We start from the raw sequence: 26,399 nt of genomic DNA, 5'->3' as shown, positions 1-26,399 counted from the left end.
CAAAGGACTTGTTTTCATGTGTGTTATCATATGCATACTTTCCATCTATTTCGTCTGGGTTGAAGAGGCAAGTAGTGCATTTGACGTCAAATGTTTCTATTAGAAAGCAGACATGGCTGAGGCTTTAACTTTAATTTGTCAGAATGTCACATTCAATATACCCAGAGGTTTCGCAACATTTCAAAACACAAATATCAATGATTCCCGATAAGGCCCTCCAGAGCCGAGGGCCCCACAGTATCACACAGAGCCCCTCAAAGTAAGATTGAGCCCTGTAGCACTTGAGGGGGGATATGGTTGTATAACCACGGACAGCCATATCACCCCAGCACCACCATCACCCAAGCCTGCTATCTAATGTGATGCCAAGCTAACAGGCTCAGAAGAATATGCAAAGAGATTTGCACATGCTGTCTGCTGATTTCTGCGCACACAAAGTGAATGCATAATCTTTGTTAGTGGGAATCAGAGAAATCTGACTTACTAAAAAAAGCCTAATGCTTTTACCAGCACTGCTATTTGACCTGGAATATGAGTTGAACTCATTCGTAAAGCTGGGAGAAGAAAGAAAAAGAGTCTTGGCATTTTAACATCCGTTTAGCACCAACATGATGTGTGGTGAAAAACTACAGCGAGCCATCTGTCCTGATTAGTTGAACAGCTCCCGTTTGATAAAGGTCAAGTATAAAATGTTCTTCCCAGTGCATCTTGGATTTTAACAGCAATGGGACGTGCAAGTCCAAATATTCATATGCTCAGGGTTGTTTCATTTATAACACATTATTCTAACTAACTGATGTTATCGTGTTGTGTTAGTTGTTTCAGACGTCCGTTCATGACTTGGTCAAAGAAATTTAAAGTTAAAAACTAAATTTTCACATTTGACCGTTGTGTCGTCGTGTAAAAGCACCATTACTTTAACAGTAATGTCTAGCTAGGTAAAAAGTCTTTGAAATTCAATGTCTTAAGGTTTTGCCATTGCACATTACAGCTTATTCTGGCCAAGAATCGCCCACTTAAGGCATTTGATATACTCACGGCAAAGTTAATCTTCGCTCGTCGTTTTGGGGTAAAAAGAGGTTTGAAATACGTGAGTGGCGGTATACCGTTAGCAATCATCCTGATGCCACACAAGCTGCTGAGAGCGCCGTTTAGATAAATGTTAATGCTAAATGCTTTCCTTTCAATAACAACATAAACAAAAATGACAGCTGTGAAAAAACAGTAGTTAAGAAAGTATCTGACCATCGCAATATCAATGTTTGCACGAGCTCTGCAATTCGGCACTTCAGTAACGTCACGTTACGTTTATTTATAAACCATTTTATTCAATAGATTCATTAAAAGCAAGCAGCGCTAGGGCTGCACGATTCATGCTAAAATGTGAATCACGATTTTTCTCCATGGGAATTGAGATCACGAATCTCTTACACGATTCTCATTTTTTCAATCAAAATTGACTGCACTCAAGTACAAAAAAAACAGCAACAAAAAACACAGGACATTCCGTATAATAAAGTGCAGGAGTAACAATCTCTTTTCTTTATTTTAGACCTCTTAAAGTGAATCATTTTAAAGCTTTATGTTGTTGAACATAAGATAACATTAACATCTAAACATCTGTCCCCCCCCGTGCTAAAAACCCTTTTTGATGGGGGACTTGTAACAGTGATAATGGGTATTTCCTTGCCAGCACAGACAGTTTTGGATATTGCTTTTATAGAAGTTTGTTTCGTCTAGCCGCTGGTACTTTGTGATTTAGCAGTTTTGTTTTTAACCATCTCATACTGTAGTTTAGGATAAGTTTTTAATTGAGATAAGTTTTATAATATAACTTTGCTTTTCATTTATTACTTAAATAAATGAAGTTTTTTTTTTAAATAATTGAAGTTTTTCGATAGCTACATTAAAAACGAATAGCCTAACTGATAAAGTTCACTGATTATTTAAAACAAGTGAACAGTCATTAATAAAATAAGAACAAATACACAAATTACAAGCAGAGATGAATACTAAATAACAAAGTTTACAAAGTCTAACAGTAGTATTCAGGTACAGAAATTAAGCCTAAATGTAAAATAACACTATTTGTTCACTGTATAAATTAAATATAGTTTCATCTTTGTTAAAGCTGTATTTTGTTGTTTTATTAATATCAATATCAATAATATCAATAACAGAGAAAACAGTGTATATTAAGTGTGTGCTGTCACTTTAAGACCGACTGCACAGACTGGAAAAAAATGACAAACATCCATTTCTTTCTGTTCACTTATGACATAAACGAGAGAACAGTTGTTGAGACGTCCATTTAGACAGGTATTTTGACAATTTTATGTTTATGTGTCCGTTCAAGGGCAAGGAAACGCGAAAGAGGAATCAATTCTGTATTCGAGCGCTGTCTGACACGCGCCTCTCTCTCTCTGTGCGCTTCGAGTGTGTGTGGCTGAGGGCTGTGCGCACAGATAACGCGCGAGTCCCGGTTTTCGTCTCTTCTTCTGCGATTAAAATTGTTTGAATGTGTAAATTGGCAAGACAATACATGTCCAAATGATAAACTTTCACTCTCTGATGGTTATATTTAGCAGTTAATCCGCGAATCACATGCGTGCCGAACCGCAGAACCGAAGTGTGATCCATTCCACCCTTAGCACGTTATCTCGTTTAATCATTGGCAGAATCATAGAAATGCAGGATTAAGAATCGCATGGGGGGTTGAATCGAGATCGCGATCTTTTAACGATTAATCGTGCAGCCCTAAGCAGCGCTACAGTATTAAACATGAAAAAGTGTCTCTTTCAATTAGAATTACAACTTAATTTTCAGCTATATCCAGTTCATCTTTTTACTCGCGATGTCTGACCTCGAGGTACTGGACAGAAAAAATGAACCAGAGAAAATTTCCACGTCAAAGAAGGTGGAGCCTCAGAGCACACCTAACTATTACATCATCGCCACGGACCAATGGTAGTTCGAAGGTGTTTACCAGCTTTGGCAAGCTGTTTTCGACCTTCCGAATCAAACACAAAATGAACTTCGTTTTGGCCTGATTTTGTTCAAAATGACGTCACACCAGTTCGTTCACCAATTTCACTTGAAGTATATCGAGGCCTTTAGACAGGAAGAGACTGTCTGTCAACATGTCGAGCAATCAGAGGGGGTACCAGGATGTCATGTTTGGGGGGGCATTTGGCTTGTTTGGGGGGGCAACATAAACAATTGAAAAAATCGGCGCAAAATTAAGCTATACTACACACAATCTGTTTTAGTGCAGATCTTTTTCTAAGCCAGGAACCCAGCGATAGGCACAGGGCCCCTATTAGACTATAGGGCTATCACATAAAAGTTAATCAAACCAGGTCAACATTAATAATATGATGATGATATTATTATTGACAGATTCATATATATCAGATCACGGTGATTGCCTGTGTTTGCTTGTGAGAAGACGTGCTACGCGAGTAGGCTACCGAGAAGGATGAGAGTTTTTTAAATGAATCTGAAGTCAAGTTTGTAGACAAGAGGTAAATTAATTTGTTTCTTCTAAACTGTCCCAGACGTAGGTGCTACTTTTAGGGCTTAAATGTTTCGTGAAGTACTCTTAGTAAAACACATTAGGAGTCTAAAGTTATGAGTCACACGCCCTGTTACGTGGATGCAGATTGACGAACCCAAAAGCAGACTGAATGCTCTTCACACAATTTATTGAAGACAAAAAGGGGAAAACAAAGCCCACGAGGGGGCAAAACAAGACAGGACTTGGGTGACTAACTAGACAACGACACTGACAAAATACTAGAAAACAAACAACACTTCGAGAGATACTAACAATGACTAGACCTTCAATGACAAGACTTTCACAGGATACTCACAAGTAACGTTTGGCAATGAACCGACACAAGACAGCAAACACAAGGGGATAAAATAGGGAGACACTAATGACAAAGACAGGTGAAGCTGACTAGACAATAATGACGAGACGAGGATAACAAGGGGGCGGGGTAACGTAACGAGACAACACAAGCATGGCTCAAAACAAGACCATGTGCTTGCACACAAAACATGATTCTGTCATGATCCTGCCTCAAGACAATAGAAAATCAAGGACACAAGGGCAGAATCATGACAGAACCCCCACCTTAAGGAGCGGCTACCAGACGCTCCTCAAGGGGACATCAAACACGGGACATGACAGACTGAGACATTGACACAAACCAACAAAACATGACAAATAACAGTAACGGCAAACACGAAAACACAACAACAGGGTTAGGATGCAACAATAAAAATAACAAACAAGGAAGAGGTGGCGGAGGAAACACAGAGTTCATGGGGGGTGGTCCAGGGTGGATGGGTGTGCTGGGGGTCTTCGGAAAACGGGCTGAGGGCGAGGAATCCGGGCAGGTTTGGATCGGGACACATGAGGAGTCTTGGAGGAAACAGTCCGGGGTTGATTAGGGACAGGAGGAACAGTGGACGACGGAGAGGGAATCACGACAGGGGAAGCTGAGGGTGGCGAGACAAGACTTCTGACTGGGGAAACAGCGGGAAAAGGAACAGGACACATAACAGGGGGCGTAGCAGACGGCTGAGGAGCGGGAACAGAACTCACTGAATCAGACTCGGCACACATGAAAACAGACTCGGATGAAGCGCTCAAATCGGACTCGGAAGAAGCGCTGTCTGCAGCGGGCTCTGTGACTGCAGCGGGCTCTGTGACTGCAGCGGGCTCTGTGACTGCAGCGGGCTCTGTGACTGCAGCGGGCTCTGTGACTGCAGCGGGCTCTGTGACTGGAGGTGGAGGAGGGTTGTCTGTTTTGGGGAGGGCAGAATGTTGCTGGCTCCGACACAGATGCAGAGCTGGAGGATGGTGCATGTGGATTTTGTGGAGGACATGCGTTTGGAGGATTTACCGTTGTGGATGCAACAAGGCTCTGCTCGGTGTCGGAAGCAGAGGTACTGGATTTGTCAGAGGCAGCATGGTCACTGTTGCTAGCAGGTGAGCTGAGCTCAACAGAGACAGCTTGTATGGAGGGCGAAGGACAAGGTGCCTGTTTTTTAATGAGCCACTTATGCATTTTTTATGTTTAATAAAAACTGGTCTAATTATTAAATCCAAAAGCCTACTTCATTGACTTCAGTCAGTCAGTGCCAACTTCAGTGACTAGAGACTCGCAACTTAAGTGAGTGACTAGCAGCTAGCTAAGCAGCCTGAGCTACCCAACAAATTAATAGCCTGCTAAAATGACAAAAAAAAGTGCACACAAAACTTAACTGTTTAACCACAAGAATTTCAGGAAAAGCTTATTAAGTACACACTAGCATTAAATGAGAAAAGAACAAAGTTGTGATCAGTGAGACTTTTAATACGAGCTGCCAACAGATTCAAAATCTATATCGTCTGTGTGCAGAGTGACTGTGACTGCTGCGCTCTATGGTTGTTAAAGTGATCCGGCAGCAGACTGACACACCACCAATAACGGCCAACAGAAAAGCAATAGGTTAAAAAAAATTTAATGAACGTTCTGGTTAGGACTGTTCGTTTTTTATTTAAGGGGCTACTGGAGGAGTTTTGAGATCTATAGTCAAAATAGACTTAGATAGATGTATTTAATTGCATACTTATATTTTTCACAGTCATCTTTTTACTTTAAGACCGGGGTAAAGCAAGGAAGACTACAATTTACCTCAACAAGGCGACATAATGAACGATACTAGTCTCATTCGTGGAGGTGGAAAAACAAGTTCTTTGTGAAATGCAGGATTTATTGTATTAAAATTTAAATGCAAAAGAAAAGGTATGAGTCTGCTGTTTTTGTCAATTTTAAGTTTTAATTTAAAATGTTTGCGAATCAGATTTTAATATAAATACATGGTTAAATATTTTACCACTTGCTTGAGCAACTAAATATATTCTACATATAGCATACGCACTGCACACGGCTTTCTCTCATTCATCATTTGGCCATTTCAGTAGATTTACTCACTAACATTGTTGTGGAAACACATTAAGCGCATGGAAACTAAAATATGATATAGTATAATATGATAGTATCGTGCTACAGCGCACATTCTATCAGCTGCAGTCCCAATACTCGACATACATTCACATCACATGTTAATGCAGCGGTAGAGTTAAACTCACAGGACACTGCACTTATTCGCAATCACAAAAGTTCATTATTTGCTCGTGCTTTAAAGCTTTGACAGGTAAACATTTCATTGGCGTTCTGTTCTCACATAATTATGCACTTTTTCTGAGTGCGTATACGTCCGAAGCACGCGCACACTGTCAAACAGCGCCTAACTGGATTTTTGTTGGGTCAGACCCTTGCGCTAGCGATGGGAAAATATGCACAAAACAATCCACTTTTATCTTAATTTATCATCAGATGGACAGATAATTTCTCAGGGGAGGCAGGGCTTATCCTAGGGGAGGCACTGCCTCCCCCAGCCTCCCCCTAGACACGCCCCTGCGAGCAATCCACCCTAGTTTGTGTAAATTTGTGTTCAGAATGTTTGTTTATCTAAATGAACTAAGCACTTGATATCAGTAATATTTTTCTTATTATTATCAATGTTGAAAAACAGTTTTGCTGCTAAATAATTTTATGGAAACCATGATTCATTGTTGGAGGATTCTTTGATTGAATAGAAAGTTCAAAAGAACAGCATTTATTTGAAACCAAAATCTTTTGTATTATAAATCTTTCTATTGTGCTTTTGATATATTAAATGCATCTTTGCTGAATTGAGGTATTAATGTGTACATGGTGTAAATAGTTCTGTTTGTGAAATATCTAGTTTATTTGTTACAACGTGCCTCAAAAATGATTTTATCATTAGTGCTTTTCAGTTTTGTATGCATCAGAGAATCAGCAGATGGACAAAAGAGACTAGTTTGCCAACGACCATAGTATGCCATTTTAATATTACCATTGTAACCAGGTGCTTTCTTTGTTCTTCTGTATTTCGCTGGAGGTGAATTTATGTCACAAAGTATTTTGCTGTCATAACCAACAAAGCCACCCTTGGATCCGTGAGAGTTGCCACAGAAACGAGTAAGTCCCGTCATGTGAACATCTCACATGTCATCTTGTAATTACGGTAATCCTGACACTATGTGAATGCAACATGTATTTACTGTCATTACCAAGTTTCTTAATGAAGAGCAGTTAAACATTTAGAGAACATTTTCACTAAATCATGTCTTATCCACTGATCAAATGATCATTTCGACCTCATCCAGTATTTGGTCCAAAATACAAAATAGTTCTGAAAGAGTAATGAAAAGTTTTGAATACTTACAACCATACCGTTTAAGGACACCCAGCAATCAGGAGGGAAGTCTTGCAGGAGGGGCACCAGGAACTGCAGGCATCCGTCCCAGTGACACAGCAACAACATCATGCCAATCAGATTAAAGATTCTTACCACAGCACTCGCCAGGTCATACGTCATATGAAAAATCTGGAGGAGGAACACAAGGAGAAAAAGGTCAGTGGTTTCATTAATGAATTAGCTTTTGCACAGGATGGTGTTTTGTTGAGTAACACAAATCACAATTTTGCATATTGAGAAAACAGGATGTCATGTGAAACTGAAGAGGGGAGTAAGGGCTGCTTAAAATTCAGCTTTGTTATCACAGGAATTAATTATATTTAAAATATAATAAAATAGAAAACAATTATTTTAAAATTGTAATAATTCTTAAAAAATATTACAGTTTTTACTGGATTTTTTTTTATCAAAAAAATGCAGCCTTGATAAACATAAGATATTTCTTTCTAAAATATATATATTTAAAAAATTTATAAAAAATATTAAAAAGTTGAAATATTATGAAAAGTTTTTCTTTGTATGAATAACATGCAATGATGGATTGTGTACAATAAATCAGGGAAATTTATTAAGAAAGTAAATTGGGTACATTTAATTTTGTCTATAACAACTTGTTCACACAGTCAGTTTTTTAGGGGGGATTGACAACCACATTTCCTTACAGATGTCAGTCTCGAAACATCCTGTTCAAATAACAACTTACCATACCGTCTCGAATACTGTCTGAATGAACGTAAAACTGGATTCAAGACCCTATTCCCTACCAGTAACCATATCGACAGTGGCCAAAGTCATATCCAAATATGGCGACGTTCATAAAACTGAAGTCTTATCACTTTTGATACGACAAGAGTCCAATCAAGCCAAAAGATCGTCCATCAGATCTTCATTTACCGAGCGGAGCTGGAGTATCTCCGTCGCTATAAGTTACCGAAAGTGAAACCACACACAAAAACCGGCAACACACGGTAAACACGCGTTTGTGCATCTGTAGATTGACTCTCTCGCATATACACACAGTCCGGCTCTATTCACACAGAGCGTGTTTTCCGAGAAAGTCCTGAAAATGTACCAGTGTGAGTTCAGTTATAGAATGTGGTTGTATTAAGGACTCTAATACAGGACTGACAACAGGACTGGCCTTAGTAAGACTGAAATGCTGCTATAAGCCTTCAAAGTAGCCTGTTTCCTGCTCTATACTCGCCCTTGTTCTTAATAACCTGTGTGATGTTGAACAGTTTCTGCATTACTATGTAGAAAGGGCTGAGGACGTCATGCCTTTTCACCTCTTTGTAGATTTATATTGCTAACAATGCAGTGAGAATAGAGCATCACGGGACCACAGCAGCATCTCCGAATTGAAAAGTCACTGCCCTGGAGGATTCAAAACAATTATGTTTAACCCCAAAGACAACAGTCAACACAAGAGAAGAGAAGATTTGTTATCCATCTCATCTTCACCTACTAAAAGGTCTGATTCTTAATAGCTCTGCATCAATAAAACTGCAGTAAAAAGGGCTGTTTGATATTCCGCAGCGGTTCTCAATTGGTTTTGCTTTAGGGTTCAGATTTTACATTAGACATTGAGTGTAACTCACCATGATGCTAATGCTACATTTTTATGGTAAACCAGCCCAAGCTGTTTTGTAAACCGATAAACAACAGCAGGAGAGGGATTTACCAGATTGGAACAAACACTGGACCAAATATTCAAAATACAGAATATAAAAAGAGCGATCCTTCTCACCTTTAAAAGCATACTTATTTTTGCTATCCTAAATATGGACAATTTTATGGTAATTTGCATTTAATTATTTGCATAGCATTGTTGAAATAGACCTAATGCTTGTTTTGGTCACGACCCACCAGTTGAGAACCACTGAGAACGCCGCCCACATGCACTTATGTGAAACATTAGGTACTCTTACACACGATTGCAAGAGTCCCTGTCTTTCTTAGAGAGCGCCTGGGATATTTGCATGTGTTTTGTGCAAAGGTAGATATGGTTTGAGTTTCACAAGAGTGATACAGCTAGGAGACGAGAGAGGAAGATACAAAACAGGGGACGTGGCCTGAAATGATATGAGATTACATATAAACACGGCAGATGATTAGTCATATGCAAACTACACTGTGTGCTGGCACAACAGAGACTCAGATGGGTGAAAGGCTTGAACGCCGAAAAAATCAATTCAGGCTTGGCAAGATGCAAGCGAATGGCAATTTTAAACGGAGTGAAATAATGCAGAGAAATGGATAGGGGATGAGAGGAAGTGTATATGTGCGTGTGAAGAGATACACATTTATTCTTGTTTTGTTTTGCTGCTTATTCTGTGTAGTCGACCGAAAGAGATTGTGGTTGTTATATAACTCACATTGCCTCTTTTTTAAACTTAGACTAACACAACTTCTCAGACAATTCATTTTACTCCCGTAATGTGACATTTTTCTGGGTGAAACAGGATTTTCAAGGAGTAAAAATGCATGACAGGACTTATTATTTACTGCGAATTGAATGAATTGTGAAGTGGTCTCTGTGTGACAGGTCATTTTAGGGCTTGGAAAATAAGAGGAATTGGAGATGTCAGACAAAAGAAAGTATTTTTTTGTAGAAGATTACAGTACAAATATTTTTTTTTCTCTTTGCAATAACAAGCACTGATGTATATGGGATGCATATTTAAAAAGTACTAAGAGATCATTTTAATCAACCCAGGTTAATTGGAAAAATGTGCCTTCGTGATTTTCTGCGAAATTATATTATGTTGCCCCTTGCACCTTTCGCAACACTTTCATGTCCAGTGAAATGTCCAGCGAGTATCATTAAAGGGGAATTTAGTTTGATCTGAAACAGATGAACATGAATCTGGCAACGCTTTATGTTGGTTTGTTGTAGGTAACAAGTGCAATGCTATACCAGGTATTTTGTTGGTGTTTTACTGCCACTAGTGTTCATTTCAGCTGGAAACTACAGTGAATTGTATGTTAAGGGAAGTTTTTGGAGTTTTAGAAAAAAAAATTGAGATATATATGGAGTTATTCCAATGAGCCTATGCTGATTTCATATTGACTTTTTAAGAGCATGCCACATCACTACTATGAAATATTCTGACATTGCAATTCAAGATGAAACTTTTAAACATCACCTCCCATCCAACATGAATAAAGAGACCGATTCTCTTGGTTAATCAGACAAGCTCATGTTATAGCTTAGTGCGATCGTCCATCGTTAGCGAACGGCATGGGATAAAAGGTTTCAACGGCCCTGGCTCAGAACAAAGCCGATCTTCTCTCCTGAATGCCTCCGTGGGCACCCTCACTAATTCAGCCATCCCTCATTTGCATGAAAAGCCCATTGACTCCACACATCTCTCAGTTTCTTTTCTATCCGGGCCAGTTATTTCATTATACAGCCCTTGCCTGGGAAACTCAATACTGACCAACCAAAAAAAGATCTCTACTTATGTTTTTCCCAGCTTCAGTGTTAACTGGTTTTGCATGATAAACCCTGTATTGCTGTGGAGATTTCCCCTGCCAAATTAAGGTAGGATTTGAAGCTGAAAGTAATTGTTATCTATGTCTATGAAATTGCTCTTGCTCTCCACATACGGCTGGAATTACTAAGGTGTGAATTTGATGTCGTTTTAATGGCCGCTTATGGTATGGGTCTGTACGCTGCGGTGATGGGTTAAGTTCATTTTATGCTCCACAAAACCCACAGTAAGATGTGGTGACCTTTTGTAGTCTCACACTATTTTTGAATTACCGCAAAGAAGCTGAGGCGTCATTATGTGTTAACAGAACAGACTGCCAAACTGTCTTGGCAAATTTTTCTTATAGTTTGACACTTGTAATGTGATACAGAAGCATTTCTTTGTGAAATACAGAGGTTGTTGAATTTCTTTCGTCACAAATGCATTTTACTAATGAGAACTGATAGTTGAACTCATATTTCAATATATCATCATACTCAAGAAAACATCCAAATTAACCATATTTACTTTCTCAAATGTCCATTGTCTAACTGTCAATTGTTTAATCAAAATATAATTAGACCTACTTTCTCTACCTTATAGTAATGTACCCAATGCCATGTGGGTGGAGAAAAAGCCTGCCCTACATCATTTCATGCTTTTTTACTCTAAAATACATCACATTATGGAAGTTAAATGTGTTGTGAATGTAGCTCTATGCCTTTAAAGTGTGTCATATCAACATAGTAACAGTGCCTTGTTCAATGGTGTGATTTTGGGGTGGGGCTATCTCTTTTTTTAATCAATGGCAGAAGGGAGTGGTTTGAACTGTTTGAAAACCTTATTTTTACAGTTCAATTTGGTTAATTAAGTGATACAGACATTACATGTCTAATGTCTAAAAGTAAAATCCAGAGGCACCTCCTAATGTAAAGCTGTAATAGCCATTGAGCTGTGGGGTCAAGAATATTGTCAATACACATTAACCTTGAAATTATCAGGAAGTGCTGACATGGAAAAGACCCTCAAAGCCAATGAATCAATCCAATCTTAAGTCAATATCCACAAACAGACAGACACCAGGTTTCTCTGGTGAGGATTCTAAAAACCTTGCAAAGAAGACACTAATGTTTGGCCAATGCATTGCAAGTGTGCGGCCCAGCTAAACATATTTAACATGCACTCTTGCATTGCTCTATAGTGGTAACCAGTCTAGTAGCAAGCTGTAATTTTAAAGCAAATTTGTTATTCAGGTAGCTAGCTCTAGATATGCTGGCAATGTTCTGTAGCTAATGTTAACTAACTTTCTTTACAAGATTATCCTCAAACTATTGCTCAGCCATGCCATTTTTTGACCTGGAAGGGAAAACTAGCTGTAGAAGGAAGCTGTTTATGCTAATGTCTGTACAAGCAACTGTAGTATGGTTGCCTTGTGGAATCCATACTTTTTGGCTTATGAATTGCTTTCGGACACATTTTGGAGATAGATGTGTCTGCGTTCACATCTTCATGTATTCTTCATAACTTAACAGTTAAAATGTTGTATTTCTAGGATAAATGTCTGAGTTTGAGACGTAGGGTTGTTGGAGGTGATTCACCAACATGAAAGCTACTGAGATCCTAATTGCATTTTATCCCCATTCTACCTTTGAACAAAGCAATTAACCCCAGGTTGCTCCAAAGGCACCATTTCCGCGATTGTTTTCCTGTCAGTCACTTTGGATAAAAGAGTTAGCTCAATTGGATTAGCAATTTCGCCATATAGAATAATAATAGCTTTAAGACATTATTTTAGGAGTTTACATAAAAATAATGTGTGTTACATTTTTTTCTTTCAGGTTTCCGCTTTGATCTCTGTAACAAACAACAGTGTTGTTTAGAACTAAAGCACTATGGGAATGCGAACCAAGAACACGCGATTAATTCTCAAGGTTATTGGTGGAAGGGCACACAGCACTTAAAAGATCAGACCACCAGCATCAGATAACCCCTACCAGGTACTGCCACGGACACGGATCGAACAAATGAGCCAGTCCAGAGTCCAGATATTCTGCAATCTCATTATCTCATTAAGTATTCAGTTATTATTAAATTATATATAAAAAAAATTGATTTTCTAACTTTCTGACTTTTCCATTGGCCCCCCAGCCTCCAGTTTGAAACCCCCCCCTTTTTAGGCCACATGTCTCCTGATGACACAGTTTTCGAGTTTGAATAGCTACTTCTCAGTATTTACTCATATAATTATCAAATGTAAAGTGAGATTGATGTTTCTTATAAATGAGCAGCTGTAAAGGAGGAGATGAACAAACCAAATGGAGTAGGAGGAATAGACATAAAAAAAGAAAAATAGTTTATAATGGTAATAAGTAGGCAATAGAGTCAAGCAGAGAGATCGGTGAATGCCAGAGCAAGCCTTGGGCGGTCTACACTTAATATCAATTATTCTCCAGCTCGCTCTCCTCTCAAACTAGTCTGTTTATCTTTCTGTTCTCTTCTTGGCTTGGGGTGTTTGGAGGCAGATTCCTCTAGTTAGTGATTTGATTGTGTATCAGTTGCATTCCTCCACAATGGTGTTATCTGTCCCGGATGTATAAACCTCAGTGGGTTTGTAAGTCGTGTTCCACTGTGCCCTAGTGCCTCATGGGAAGTATGATCAGGCTTATGAGAGCAGTGCATCCTAAGGCAAAGGTCTCCCAGAGGAATGCAACCAAATGAATGCATTTCTGTCATGACGACTCTCAGAGTGTTTGGAATGGTAATGGATATGACAATGTTGATATGTTTGGTCTTGTCGGAATAGATCTGCTACACTACTGCTGCTGTTGGTTATTGCAACTGCCAACCATTACATATACAACACACAAGTAAAACATGCTGCTGCTGTGCAATATAGCATACATGAATTACCTGAAGCAGACAGGTGGACCTGGGGAAGAAGTAGGGTTTCTGAAAGCATGCTGCAACTACTACAGCAAATGCTGAACTAGTATTTTAAGATCGAGCAGTGAGCTCATTGGCTACTGATACAGCAGGAACTAATCAGCTGTGCCTTATAAAAAATTATGTGACTGCAAACGGATTGAGTTAAGGACCTATCAGCCTATGACATCGAAGGGTTATAATAGCGATACAACATAGTAATTTTGAGAGGTTTGTTCTGTGGATTAAACTACCACAGTAAAAATAAATCTGCATTTGCTTTAAGGTAAATGCATGTTAAATCCAATCAGTTTATGAACACATTTTCAACCTAGGCTGATTATAAACATGCCTCTACTTGCATTTCAGCAAAACTCCAAAACCTATACATACAAATCATATTAAACTAATACATGGTTTAGAGTAGGTTTTAGTTTATGTGGCACTTTTTTTTTTTAAATGAGAGCATTTATCTTTTAGCGCCACTCACCATTTAATTTCCAGCTTGGCCGTAAAATTAACAACCAACGTAATACAAGGTAGCTGAATTGGTCATTTGTTTTGATTAAAACTGAATGTACTTTTTGTGCCACTCACTAGACGCTTCAGTTTGAAAGTATCGCGAAACATGCAAGAAACAACACAAATTTCTTTTTGCAGAAATGTCGCCAGGCGCATGTATTTCCAAAAAGACTGTTGCACGTTTTACTGAAAATCTCGTTAATCACATCAATTTCCTATTTATTCCTATGCGAACCTGATGACCTGTTAAACCAGAATTCTGTAGGAACCACTGCTCAAGCTCCATACTTTCTCTTGTTTTCCTCTCTATTCGTCTTCTCGACCTCCTTCTGTATCTTCATACTCTTTCTTTCTCTCCTCCCACTGCTGTCTCTGGGAATGGCTCGGGCAGCAGCAGTGATACAGTAGAGGCTTCTGTAACTCTATTAATCTGCCTGTGCGAGAGATACTGTAGTGGTGTACAGTGCACAAGGGCTAAAATTAGCCAACGGCTGTGAGGCCTGATGTTTCACAGCGCCCTGACCCATCACCATTCCAGCACTATCTCACACGCATGCATGCTTAGTACACTCACCCACCGCTAAAACACATATCATCGGAGACTATATCTGTACTAACATACATGAAGTATCGCACTCAATGATACACTTCCAGGGTCCAAAATGAACTCTTTCTAAGTACCAAATGTGTGCAAAAATTGACCAATTTAACTAGTCATTTAAATGTTTTTGTAATAGGTGCAGTTTTATTGTGATAAAGAGGCAACCCAGTTTATTATGGCTCAATCCCAGAATGCACTGAGACAAAGTCAGTAATCATTTTCATGTAAGATGGCAGACAGAAATGTCATCTTTGTGTTTTGTGTCATAATTTAGTCCCAGTATGCACTGCATTATTAGTATTGCCATAAGTGATGCCAAATTAGGAAGTTGTTTAGAACAGTCTTCTTCTATGGTCAACTACTGTCATGACAGAGCAAAATTTTGAAGAAAATCTTGCTGATAAGTTTGTTTAAGTTAATGTTGGCAAGTAGTTAGCTACCTAAAAAGCATCACGTTTAATGGAACAGACATATGATGCTAACTTGAATATTGACTATAAGTATATACTGCAGGCTACTAGTGTACAAAATCAAGCACTTACACATGCAGTACTTTAGTCAAGCATTTGTAAATTTACATAGAGCATATTTGTTTGTATAGTATGCACCCTATAGTCAAACTCATGTTGTAATGTGCATATTCAAACAAGCGCAGAGCTAACCACGAATACACTGACACAAAATCCAAATAGACTCACACACACACACACACACACACACACACACACACACACACACACACACACACACACACACACACACACACACACACACACACACACACACACACACACACACACAAAAAAAAACTGCTTTAAGACCCCAAAAAAGTAAAAGATTAACAGGAAGACACATGTTAGCCTATTAACATTGCTACTGTTAAATAGTAGGCTGCTGAATAGATACAGAGTGACCTTGGCAGCTGCCTGGGTGCTATTCGTCATCTAAACCTAACTGAAAACACAACACAGTGGAAAAAAGGAGGGAATTGCGTAAGAGTGATCATAAATATGATCAAAACAACATTAGCTTTGCTAACGTTCGACTCTGTTGGGCCTAAACAGGTTTTGGCAGACAAGAGAACGCCCCTGCGTGGAACGCCCCTGCGTGATTGCGTCTGATGCATGTATGTCAACTAGTCCAATGGCGAGAGTGAGCGTCATGGGCGGATGACGTCACGACCAGGAAAGGATAAAAGCACATCCGGTCTGACCAGCATTAGCTTCGAAATAGCCAAATTTAAGTCGATCACAGGAATGCAGGAAGTATGGCAGTGCGACGCAGTGTCTCGTTCCCTTCTCAGGGAACTAGGGTTACAGTCGTAACCTGAGACGTTCCCTTTCGAGGGAACTCGCGCTGCGTCGATGACGCCTTGGGAACGAGAATACCCAATACACCATACTTACAATTACCTGTTGTAAAACTGTCGGCATTCTAAGTATGAAGCGCCTGAGACCCTGGGGCATCGTCCAGGTCCAGGCTATAAAACCTCACAAATGTTAGCGGCGAGGACCACCCTGCCGCATCACAAACCTCTTGAAGGGAAACCCCTGATAATAAGGCTTTAGAGGCCGCCATACTCCTAATAGAATGAGCTCTGACCACCAAAGGGCATGGATGGCCAGAGGAATCATAGGCAAGAGAGATAGTATCAACTATCCACTTGCTGATTGTCTGCTTAGAGGCTGGAAGACCCTTTTTAGGTGATCCTAAAAGCAGACAAACAAGTGATCTGATTTTCTCCACAGGGCAGCCCTACGGACATAAGTATCCAGTGCTCACACTGGACACAAGAGATTCATTTTTTCCTGGTCCGAAGAAGCAAACGGAGGAGGACAGAAAGCCTGCAACACAATAGGCCTCGTAATATTGGTCGGAACCTTAGGGACGTATCCCTGTTTAGGGTATAAGAATCCCTTGACCATCCGGGGTGCAAACTCAAGGCAGGTGGGAGAAATCGAAAGGGCCTGAAGGTCTCCGATTCTTTTGAGGGATGAAATAGCTAGAAGAAAGATAGTCTTGAATGTCAGAAATTTCTCTGAAACCGACTCTAAGGGCTCGAATGGAACCCCTGACAGGCCTTCCAAAACTATTGCCTGGTCCCAAGCTGGCACCCTTGTGCGAGTTGCAGGCCTCAGCCTCAAGGTGCCACGAAGGAAACGTATGATCAGGGGGTCTCGACCAAATGATGTACTACCAACCGGTACGTGGAAAGCCACAATGGCCACCACGTAGACCTTTAAGGTGGATGGACATAAACCAGAAGCAAAGCGATCTTGCAGAAACTCAAGTACTGTACTAACTGAACAGTTAACTGGATCCCACTGATGCTGGTGACACCAAAAAGTGAAAACTCTCCACTTTAGTGCATATCATTTCGTAGTAGCTGGAGGTCTGGAGCTTAGGATGGTGCAGATGAGGATCAACAACCTCAGTTGAGAGACCACTCTCTATGAGTTGGGGCCCCTCAGAGGCCAAACCCATAGTTTCCAAATCTCTGCCCGGGGGTGAAGTAATATGCCCCCTGCCTGAGAAAGAAGGTCTCTCCTGATCGGGATCTCCAAGGGAGGGCCGTCGAGGAGATGAATTAGGTCTGCAAACCAAATTCTACTCGGCCAGCGTGGTGCTACTAGCAGTAGACTTATTCCGTCCTGGTGTACTCTCTCCAGAACTCCTGGGAGCAGAGCAACAGGGGGAAATGCGTACAGACGTAGCCTTGGCCACGTCTGCACCATAGCATCCAGCCCCAGGGTCCAGCCCCAATGTCCAGCTGCAATCCACTTCTGCTTGGCCGTAAAATTCACATATTTTCTCCACCGCCTCGGGGTGGATTCTCCAATCCCCTGGCCTCAGCCTCAGGTATTCAGCTCCTTTATTCTGGGACCCTGGGATATACACTGCCCTCAGAGAGAGTATTTTCCCAAGGGACCACGGGAGGATCTTGTGCGCCAGTTTGCAAAGTGGACACAAACATAGACCCCCCTGGCGATTTATGTAAGAGTCCACCAATGTGTTGTCTGTACGGACAAGCACATGATGGCGCCTCAGGTCTGGGAGGAAATGTCCGCCGCGTCATCTTGATCATACGAAGATACAACATTTCAATGCCGAACCGTTAACTGCTCTGATTCAGCCAGAACCAGCCAGTCATCGATGTATTTCAGAATGCGTATGCCCTGCAGCCTGAGCGGGGCTGCCTTCAGCGGTCTGACTCCTGTGGCGTCAGGACCTTTTCTGAGCCGAAGCCTTCTTAGCTAGAAGAACGGTCCTCAGATCCAGCTTCTTCTTTGAAGGCTTCGGCTGAGAGTGTCGGCCCGGCCCCCATGATTTTTGAGGAGGAGCATGGGACGCGACACTCTTTTTGTTGTGCTCTATATGAGGAGCTGAACGGCTGGGGCTGCTCACGCCCAGCAGCCCCATGGGGCTGGGTGCAGCGAGGGAGATACTTTTTAAATGCCTCCGATTGCTTTTTGGCCTCCTGGAACCTCTCGACGACCGTATTTACACAGTCGCCGAAGAGACCAGAAGACAGATCTGTAGACTCCCTCGCTCTTATCCAAATCCTTCAGCAGATCAGCCTGATATGCCTGTAACAATGCCATTGTGTGAAGGCATGCTCCGGCCTGACCTGCTGCCGTATATGCTTTACCCACTAAATTAGATGTTGTTTTGAGTGGCTTAGTGGGTATCACTGGAGCCTTCAGGGACGATGCTGAACCGGGAGACATATAGCTAGCAAGCGTCTGTTCAGCCGGGGGCATCGTCCCTCAGCCATATTCTTTTAGCCCCCTTATATCAGAATAAGACTGGACGAATATGGCTTATTCCACGATCTAGACAGCTCCCTCTGCAGATCGGGGAAAAAATGGAAAGCCCCTTGATGGAGGTGATACATTAGAAGATAGGAAGCGCTCATCTAGTTTGCTTTTAGGACAAGCGCCCATTTTCTCGGCCGTCCACAATATTTAATTTTGCCACGGCACGAGTTACCGCCTCCACCTCCTCATAGCTCCTCATATGCTGGGGAAAGAAGTGGCGAATCCTCTTCTCCCTTATCTTGTTCATCTCCAATGCTCAGTATATCCCCACCCGTTAAATAGCGCGGGCAGGGAGAAGCACACAGTTCGAACATCTCTTTCGCCATAATATACTTGAGAATGCTTGTGAACAGACAACAGTAAATAGACAGACAGTTTTGATATAGAGCGCTTGCTGAGGCACAGAAGCTAATGCCGGTCAGACTGGATGTGCTTTTATCCTTTCCTGGTCGGACTAGCTGACATACGTGCTTCAGACGATATCACGCAGGGGCGTTCCCAAGGCGTCATCGACGCAGCACGAGTTCACTCAAAAGGGAAGTCCAAATATACAATATCCAAATTTGATATGGTCGACACACGACCAAATAGATGGAGTTTCGATGAACAAATAGCAAAGAAGAAGGAAAAGGAGAAGGAACGCATGAAGTGCCGAATTTACATCGGAAAAGCCTGTTTCAAGAAGAACGGAAGGGAGGGGGAGGGGATGGGATGAGGAGGAGGGAGGGTCGAGCTAGCCTCCGTTTTGTTTGACAATACTTCGAACGTCAACAAGAAGTGACGTCACCCAACATCGCTTGGAGCACCTTTAAATAACCAGCTCCATATGTATGGCTTTTGAGACATATAAGGTTACTCTGTAGCTCACCTGGTACAGCACTGCACATGTGAAGCAAAGCGCTCGGGTACAAAACCAGTGAAACACAAGTCATGGTAAAAGACACTTTGACAGTGTTGCAAAACGAGCAATGTAATCATTTTGCAGAAATGCTGCCCCAGGCACGTTTTTCCAGTGACCCTGTGTTGCAATATAAATATCACAGGACAAGGAGAGATAGAGAGAGATTTGTAGATGATAAAGAGACATTCCGATTGTCCCAATCAGATTTGCGTATGTGAATCTCTAATCCTCATTAAAGAGTTTATTAGTCAGTTCACAGTAAGCAAACTCATTCTAACAGAATTAGCTGTATCTTCATAACAGCTCTGTTTAGAGACACTGCATGCATAAAAGAGTACTTCATAATTTTAACATTTCTTATGCTGTAGGTATCATCTAATCCAGTACTGTGTGTTGACATAGCTTCTGTTACTCTAACTGGACGTTGTGTATGTGTATAACCTCTATTAAAAGGTTATCAAGGATTAACAGGGACTAATTTGCTGGGATTAAAATCCACGACTGGACTCATTACAATGACAAAGGAAGAAAATAGCTGCAGGTATGTCCTTCCTTTGTTATTCCCCGAAAAAATCTGGTGTTGTTTCTATATACAGTGGCTTCAAAACATATTCAGAAGTAGGTTTGCAATATACATACATATATACATACATATAAAATCTTTAATTAGTGGAAATCTTGAAATACAGTAATAACCATATTAGTGGTATAACATTATGTTGATTTGTTCGGCTTTATACAGCCATGTTTTGCTTACTGATTTCAGGGTAAGATGAATCTTGGGTAAGAATCTTTACACAATCTAACAAGCTAAATGAAGTGGAAGGGCTTTGCGCAGAAGAGGAAATGTGACTCACTGCGTTTGCTTTGAGGGGTTCTTACTGTTCTAGAGGAAGAAGGCTTTTTACAGTGCGCTTGGCAAACTGCCGCATGGAAATGACATCAGCCTCTCTGCGCTCCGTGAGGGCCTGTGAACCGGAACCCCATGGGGTGACAGAGAATGGGCTAGAACTTTGAGCGCAGCCTCACCGGCTGTCATTAAACCTTCTGATTCAGCCCATCATGGAGCCATTTAGCACTTTCACGTCCTACTCACACCGACCTGACAGTCTTACAGAGAAGAGAACCGATGGGTGGCCTATGCTGTCAGTGAAATATGCGTGAGAAATACCGAAAAACGAAAGATGAGGGATTTATTGTGGGGAGGGGGAATAGTGATAGATGTGAAGATTCAAATGGAGTGAAAAGCACATTAAAACAGCACAAGAAGTAGAGGAAAATGTGAGGTATGAGTAAAGTGAAATTGTAGGGATGCACAATATTTTCCTACCATAACAGATTTGTTTATGTATTGTATCAGTTGATACTGGATATACTGTGTATATCATCAGATAATGGATATTTAATGTTGCATTTTGATATTAAAATGTCCTATTCTGACATTTATATTATCTAATGCTCAAAACCCTAATATACTGTACACTGTTAAATGTAATCTCAAAATGAATATCCATTTTTTTTACTGTAAATTAGAATATTTTGGTGCCTAAATTCACTAGAAGCATTGTTTTACAGATTTTTTTAACAGAATTTTAATGTCCTTTTGTGCTCCACAAAAAAAGAAAAACCAAACACTTCGGAACAACATGAAGGTGAGTAAATGATGCATAATTAAACATTTTTTTGGTGAACTGTTTCTTTAAGAGAATTGCAACTATAAAAAACACAGTTTTATGATGCATGCACATACATAGACACACCATGTATTGTTTACTAAGCTCAGACCTATAATAGAAATGCCATGTAACAGTCCAGACTTTAAATTAGGAGGCAGTTTTCTCTGATGAGTCCCTGATGTTTAGTGACTTGAGACATTATTAATTCAAGCTAAAGTAACGATCAATGAAAACATTCCTTCAGTGTGTGTGTGTGTGTGTGTGTGTGTGTGTGTGTGTGTGTGTGTGTGTGTGTGTGTGTGTGTGTGTGTGTGTGTGTGTGTGTGTGTGTGTGTGTGTGTGTGTGTGTGTGTGTGTGTGTGTGTGTGTGTGAAAGGATTTGGCAACTCAACCCTGCCGGCTATGTTTTACCTCAGAGCACAAAACATCTGACACTTCGATTACTGAAGTTCAAAAGCTTTGTGAAGAGAAAGGCAGCTGATCCAAAGGTCATCTCGCTGCAGCATCTTTCACCAACAGAATAAATGCATTTTCTTTCTTCGTAAACACAGAAAAGGTCTGCAAAAGTTCAGGAGTTGTCAGAGCATCATGATTCAGTGTGCTGACTGCTGAAATCTGGGACGTCCTGCTGAATTTTAATGTATCAGATGAGCATGAGGGGAAGAGGGCACAGCGATTTATTCTCTTTGATAAGATATGGGATATTTAGTAAGCCTACTTGTAAACATTGTTTTTCGCCATAATCTGGCTTCTGCATTCGGTTAAGAATGGAACAGACAACAAACGTGTTCCCTCACGTGTCTGTCCATCTGTGGTGCATTTCAAGCTCGCCGTATTAATGTTGTGACATTCTGATGTTTGTTACTTGGAATTGGATTAAATATCTTTATCGTATAAAATCTTTTCACATGGAACAAAAATGATTCTTTAATCTTTTATCCATTAGTGGGTTTTCCTGTGAGCCACAGCATGTTGGTGGTGATTTATGGCCTTTTGAAAAAGATCTTCTGTTTGTTTTGTTCTTTTGAATTATATAACCAGAATAAAAACAGGACCTCACAACATATGTAGTATCTAACTTGTTTTGAAACAATCATTGGTGGTGTTAATAATTAGCAACCAGGACACCACAGCAACCAACCAGAATGCCCTAGCACCCATGTGGACCACCCTAGCAAACACATAGCAATACCTTAGCATCCACTCTAAACTCCCTAGCAACTGCATAGTAATGCCCTAGAACCAACTGGAACATCTAAGAAACAGTGCACAAATGCCCTAGTAACCAGCACACCATAGCAACCACCCTAAACTCCTTGGCAACTGCAAAGTAATGCGCTAGGACCACCAATATCTAAGAAACGTCGGCATGCCAAGCAGAAAAAAACACGCGTGTTGAAGTGCTGCAAGTCTATGCTCAACCTCCTCTAACTTAGCTAGGGTGGACCACCCTAGCAAATGCATACCAAAGCCTCAGCAAGCACAATTAATCCCCTAGCAGCTCCATAGTAATGCCCTAGCAACCAGAACACCATAGAAACCACCTATAACATCCTAGCAACCACCCATAACACCCAACCCCCCCATGTGGACCACCCTAGCAACTGCATAGCAATGCCTTAGCAACCCCCCTGAACTCCCTAGTAACTGTATAGTAATGCCCTAGAACCAACCAGAACACCAAAGAAACAGTGTACCAGTGCCCTAGCAACCAGAACACCATAGCAACCACCCTAAACTCCTTGGCAACTGCAAAGTAATGCGCTAGGACCACCAATATCTAAGAAACGTCGGCATGCCAAGCAGAAAAAAACACGCGTGTTGAAGTGCTGCAAGTCTGTGCTCAACCTCCTCTAACTTAGCTACAGCCACTAAAAAGATAGCATGGCAACTGCAGATGCAGGAGACCCATCAACAGAACTTGAACCCCCTCCTTTTTCATTGAAGTCGCAGGTGTGGACGTTTTTTTGATTTCCAGTGAGTTATGTTGACAACGTTCGTGCTTCAAAAAAGCCACAGTTTGCAGACATCCCAAGTCTCGCGGAAGTTCCGGGAGTCTCCCGCATATTGATACTGCTATCAATATGCGGGAGACTCCCAGAACTCCCTGATGCACGCAAATTAGTTAAAATCTCACGGAATCTAGAGTGAGCGAGCAAGAGAGCGCATGCGAGACAGAAAAAACTGTGCTCCAAACCGTATAGCGCGCGCACGGCAGAAAGGGAGAGAGCGAGAGATCTTGCGTGTGTGCCTCATGAAGCGCATGTAAGACAGAGAGCATCCTGATTGGCCGGTTTCGGCTTTAAAAAAAGTAAATGTAAAAATCGAGAATCGAATCGAAAATTCAATCGAACCGAGGATATGGAGAATCGTGACACCCCTAATAGCAATGCCCTAAAAACCACCCTGAACTCTCAAGCAACAGCATAGTAATACTCTTGAGCCACCAATCACACCTAAGAAACCATGTAGCAATGCTAGCAACCAGAACACCATAACAATGACCTAGCAACTAATCAGAACACTCTAGCAACCACATACTGTAGCAATGCCCTAGCAACCACCCAAAACACCTCAGCAGCTGCATAAAAACATTAATCAGCATCGACTTTTGTGTGTTCAAGCACTGCTTGCATTTGTTCAGATATCTTCTTCAGATGTAAAAGACAAGTTTCTTTCTAACCTTTCCTTCTCTTCATTGGTTTGTTTCAGTACTGTGGAGGAACATGGACTCTCATGAAGGGTGTAAAAACACGTGCTGGGCTGGAATGAGTGCTGGTGTGGAACGATGATGAATGATGAACGATTCTTGCTGCCTGATCTCTCCCTCTTTACTTGCCCTAAGTGGCGCATCCTCCCTGCACATCTCGGTCTGGGCTGGGCCGGTCTGGGTCTATTTTAGTCTCAGAAGCGTGATAACCTCAACTCCTCTGCTCTTTTAATCTGAGCTGTGGTACACTTAGGCCTGAACAAGGCACAGAGCAGCTCTCTTAATTCACCCTGGCTACTTCGTACTATCTGGTCTATCCGTCAAAATGGTTCAAAACACTGAGTAAGTACTGTGTGTATATATATACATCCACCATAACTCTCCAAAACATTTGTTATACATGTTCTTATTCATGTTATTATTAAAAAAAAAAAATATATATATATATATATATATTATATAAAAGTATATAGTGCCATTTTTTTATTTTATGCTTTTTATGGTGACTTTCAAAGGAGAGAATTAGAACAGATACTTTACAAACCTATCAATAATAACATGAGACAAAGGGCCCATGTTACATTAGCAGCTTACATTGTATGTTATTTGAAAACCAGCCTGGTGTGGAAGGTTTCTAAAACAAACACTGAAACCAATAATGCCCAAGTCCTCATATTTCAATGCCAAACAGACCTTATTTATGGTCTGAGGGTAGAGGCAATCGATTATTGGATGTAACACAAGAGCATGGGACAAAACAACAACACACACTGCTAGCTTCAGTTAAAACAGCTTTACTCCATTTACGACTTACAGGGCCGGCGCTAGTGGGGCGAAAGGTGGTGACGAGGGGGAACATCAACACAGGGGGGGCATCTGCCCCGGAACATGATTTAAAGGGGGCCTACAGCAACAACCTGCTTCAGGGCCCTGGATACCCTAGCTATGGCCCTGACTGTGTACACTCATTAGCAGAAAGCAACGATGATATCAAAGTTCACATATCGAATTAGTTTTCTATGGCCTAGAGGCCTAAACATTTATATCAAATATCTGGCCTCTGCTCAGTTCATTTGTTATAAGTGTAACATTAAACTAGGTAGATCTTGTTCAAGCTTCCCGCTTTCATTGATGTATCATTCTGTACATCTTCAACGTGAACAATGAGAGCTATTAAAAAGGCAAATACGGGAAAGCTGGATTGATTAAATTCTTTCATATTTTGCAAGTCTAACATAGCCAAAATACAGTGGATGATTTATTTATTTGTCAATGTTTACATTGATTAGCAGTCTTTCATAAAGCAAGGAAAAATATAATCACATGGGCATCGCATACAGAAAATAACGATAAAGGAACGTATGCTAACATACATAGTGCTTATCAAACTAGTGGCTGACCAGTCACCAGACACCCCTGGTGAATAGGGTAAGATGTTACCATACTTGCAAAAAAAAAAAAATGTGCATAAGAATTGAAAACAATTTAAATAAGTTTAAATATGCAAATAAGCATTACCTAACTAAATATGAACTAATTTGCATACACTCCCAGACCTAAAATCTGAAAATCGGATAAAACCCTTGTTTCATTTTGTTGAATCAAAGGTAAAAGGGATTTTTGATATATCTTTTTATCACTCCATAGATCCTTTGTAAACCAGAAAATACTGTCAACAGCCACAGAAGAAGAAAAAAAATCACCATGTTTTAAGGATTAAAATATCATCAGGTCAAAGATGTATGAACAAAACCCTCAGTAAAAAAAAAACCCCCGCTGGAATATAGATTGGAATAAAACTGTGAAGTTAGGTACATCGAAGTGCTACTGAAGTGGGGATTTCTGACTCAGTGCATGAGAAAAAATGCATTTTAAGAAAACAGTCTTTAATACATTTATTGTAATTGAAGTCTGCAGACACAAATAGATAAAGTGCAATAAAACAAATACTTTAAAGTGTATTTTGCATGTTTAGGGTTGTCAAATGTACCAGTACGATGTCACGCGATGTCAGGCGTTTTTTAGGCCAAAACATTTTTTGTCACATGCAGCAAACATCTCCTCACTATCCGCTCGCTGCCTGTCCCCTGAACACACTGTAAAAAAATGCGGTCTCTGCAGACACCCCAGGCTCAACAAACGGCAACAAAAACAAACTGGGCCAACCCGCACCACGAAATATAATAAACTGTTCCAGCCAATAACCGACAAGAAGGATTTGTGGGGTTAGTGTGCGGATGAGGAGGAGGGAGGGTCTAGCTAGTCTCCGTTTTGTTTGACAATACTTTAAACGTAAACAAGAAGTGACGTTACCCGACATCGCTTAGAGCACCTTTAAAAAAATTTGACAGTACCAGTACCGGTAGTACTGATTACTGGGTATGTTCAGTACCTGATAGATGCTACTTCAAAACTCTCTCATTCATTTTTGTTTG

At 40.7% G+C, this 26,399-nt stretch overlaps 1 protein-coding gene across 1 annotated transcript in view; it reads right to left on the bottom strand.

Moving 5' to 3' along the window:
* The window catches only part of hcn1 (hyperpolarization activated cyclic nucleotide-gated potassium channel 1), a 124,296-nt gene that overhangs the window by 60,745 nt on the left and 37,152 nt on the right, over positions 1 to 26,399 (bottom strand). The window contains exon 3 of the mRNA XM_077194132.1: positions 7,309 to 7,470. Coding sequence (XP_077050247.1) covers positions 7,309 to 7,470 — 162 coding nt within the window. The remainder of the gene's footprint in view (positions 1 to 7,308; positions 7,471 to 26,399) is intronic.

Source organism: Siphateles boraxobius, unplaced genomic scaffold (genome assembly GCF_051911475.1).
Source record: "Siphateles boraxobius isolate OS27281-9 unplaced genomic scaffold, OSU_SipBor_1 11, whole genome shotgun sequence".
In the NCBI taxonomy this organism is placed as follows: Eukaryota; Metazoa; Chordata; class Actinopteri; order Cypriniformes; family Leuciscidae; genus Siphateles; species Siphateles boraxobius.
The sequence above is the reverse complement of the archived record's forward strand: the minus strand, read 5'-3'. Positions and strand labels throughout refer to the sequence as shown.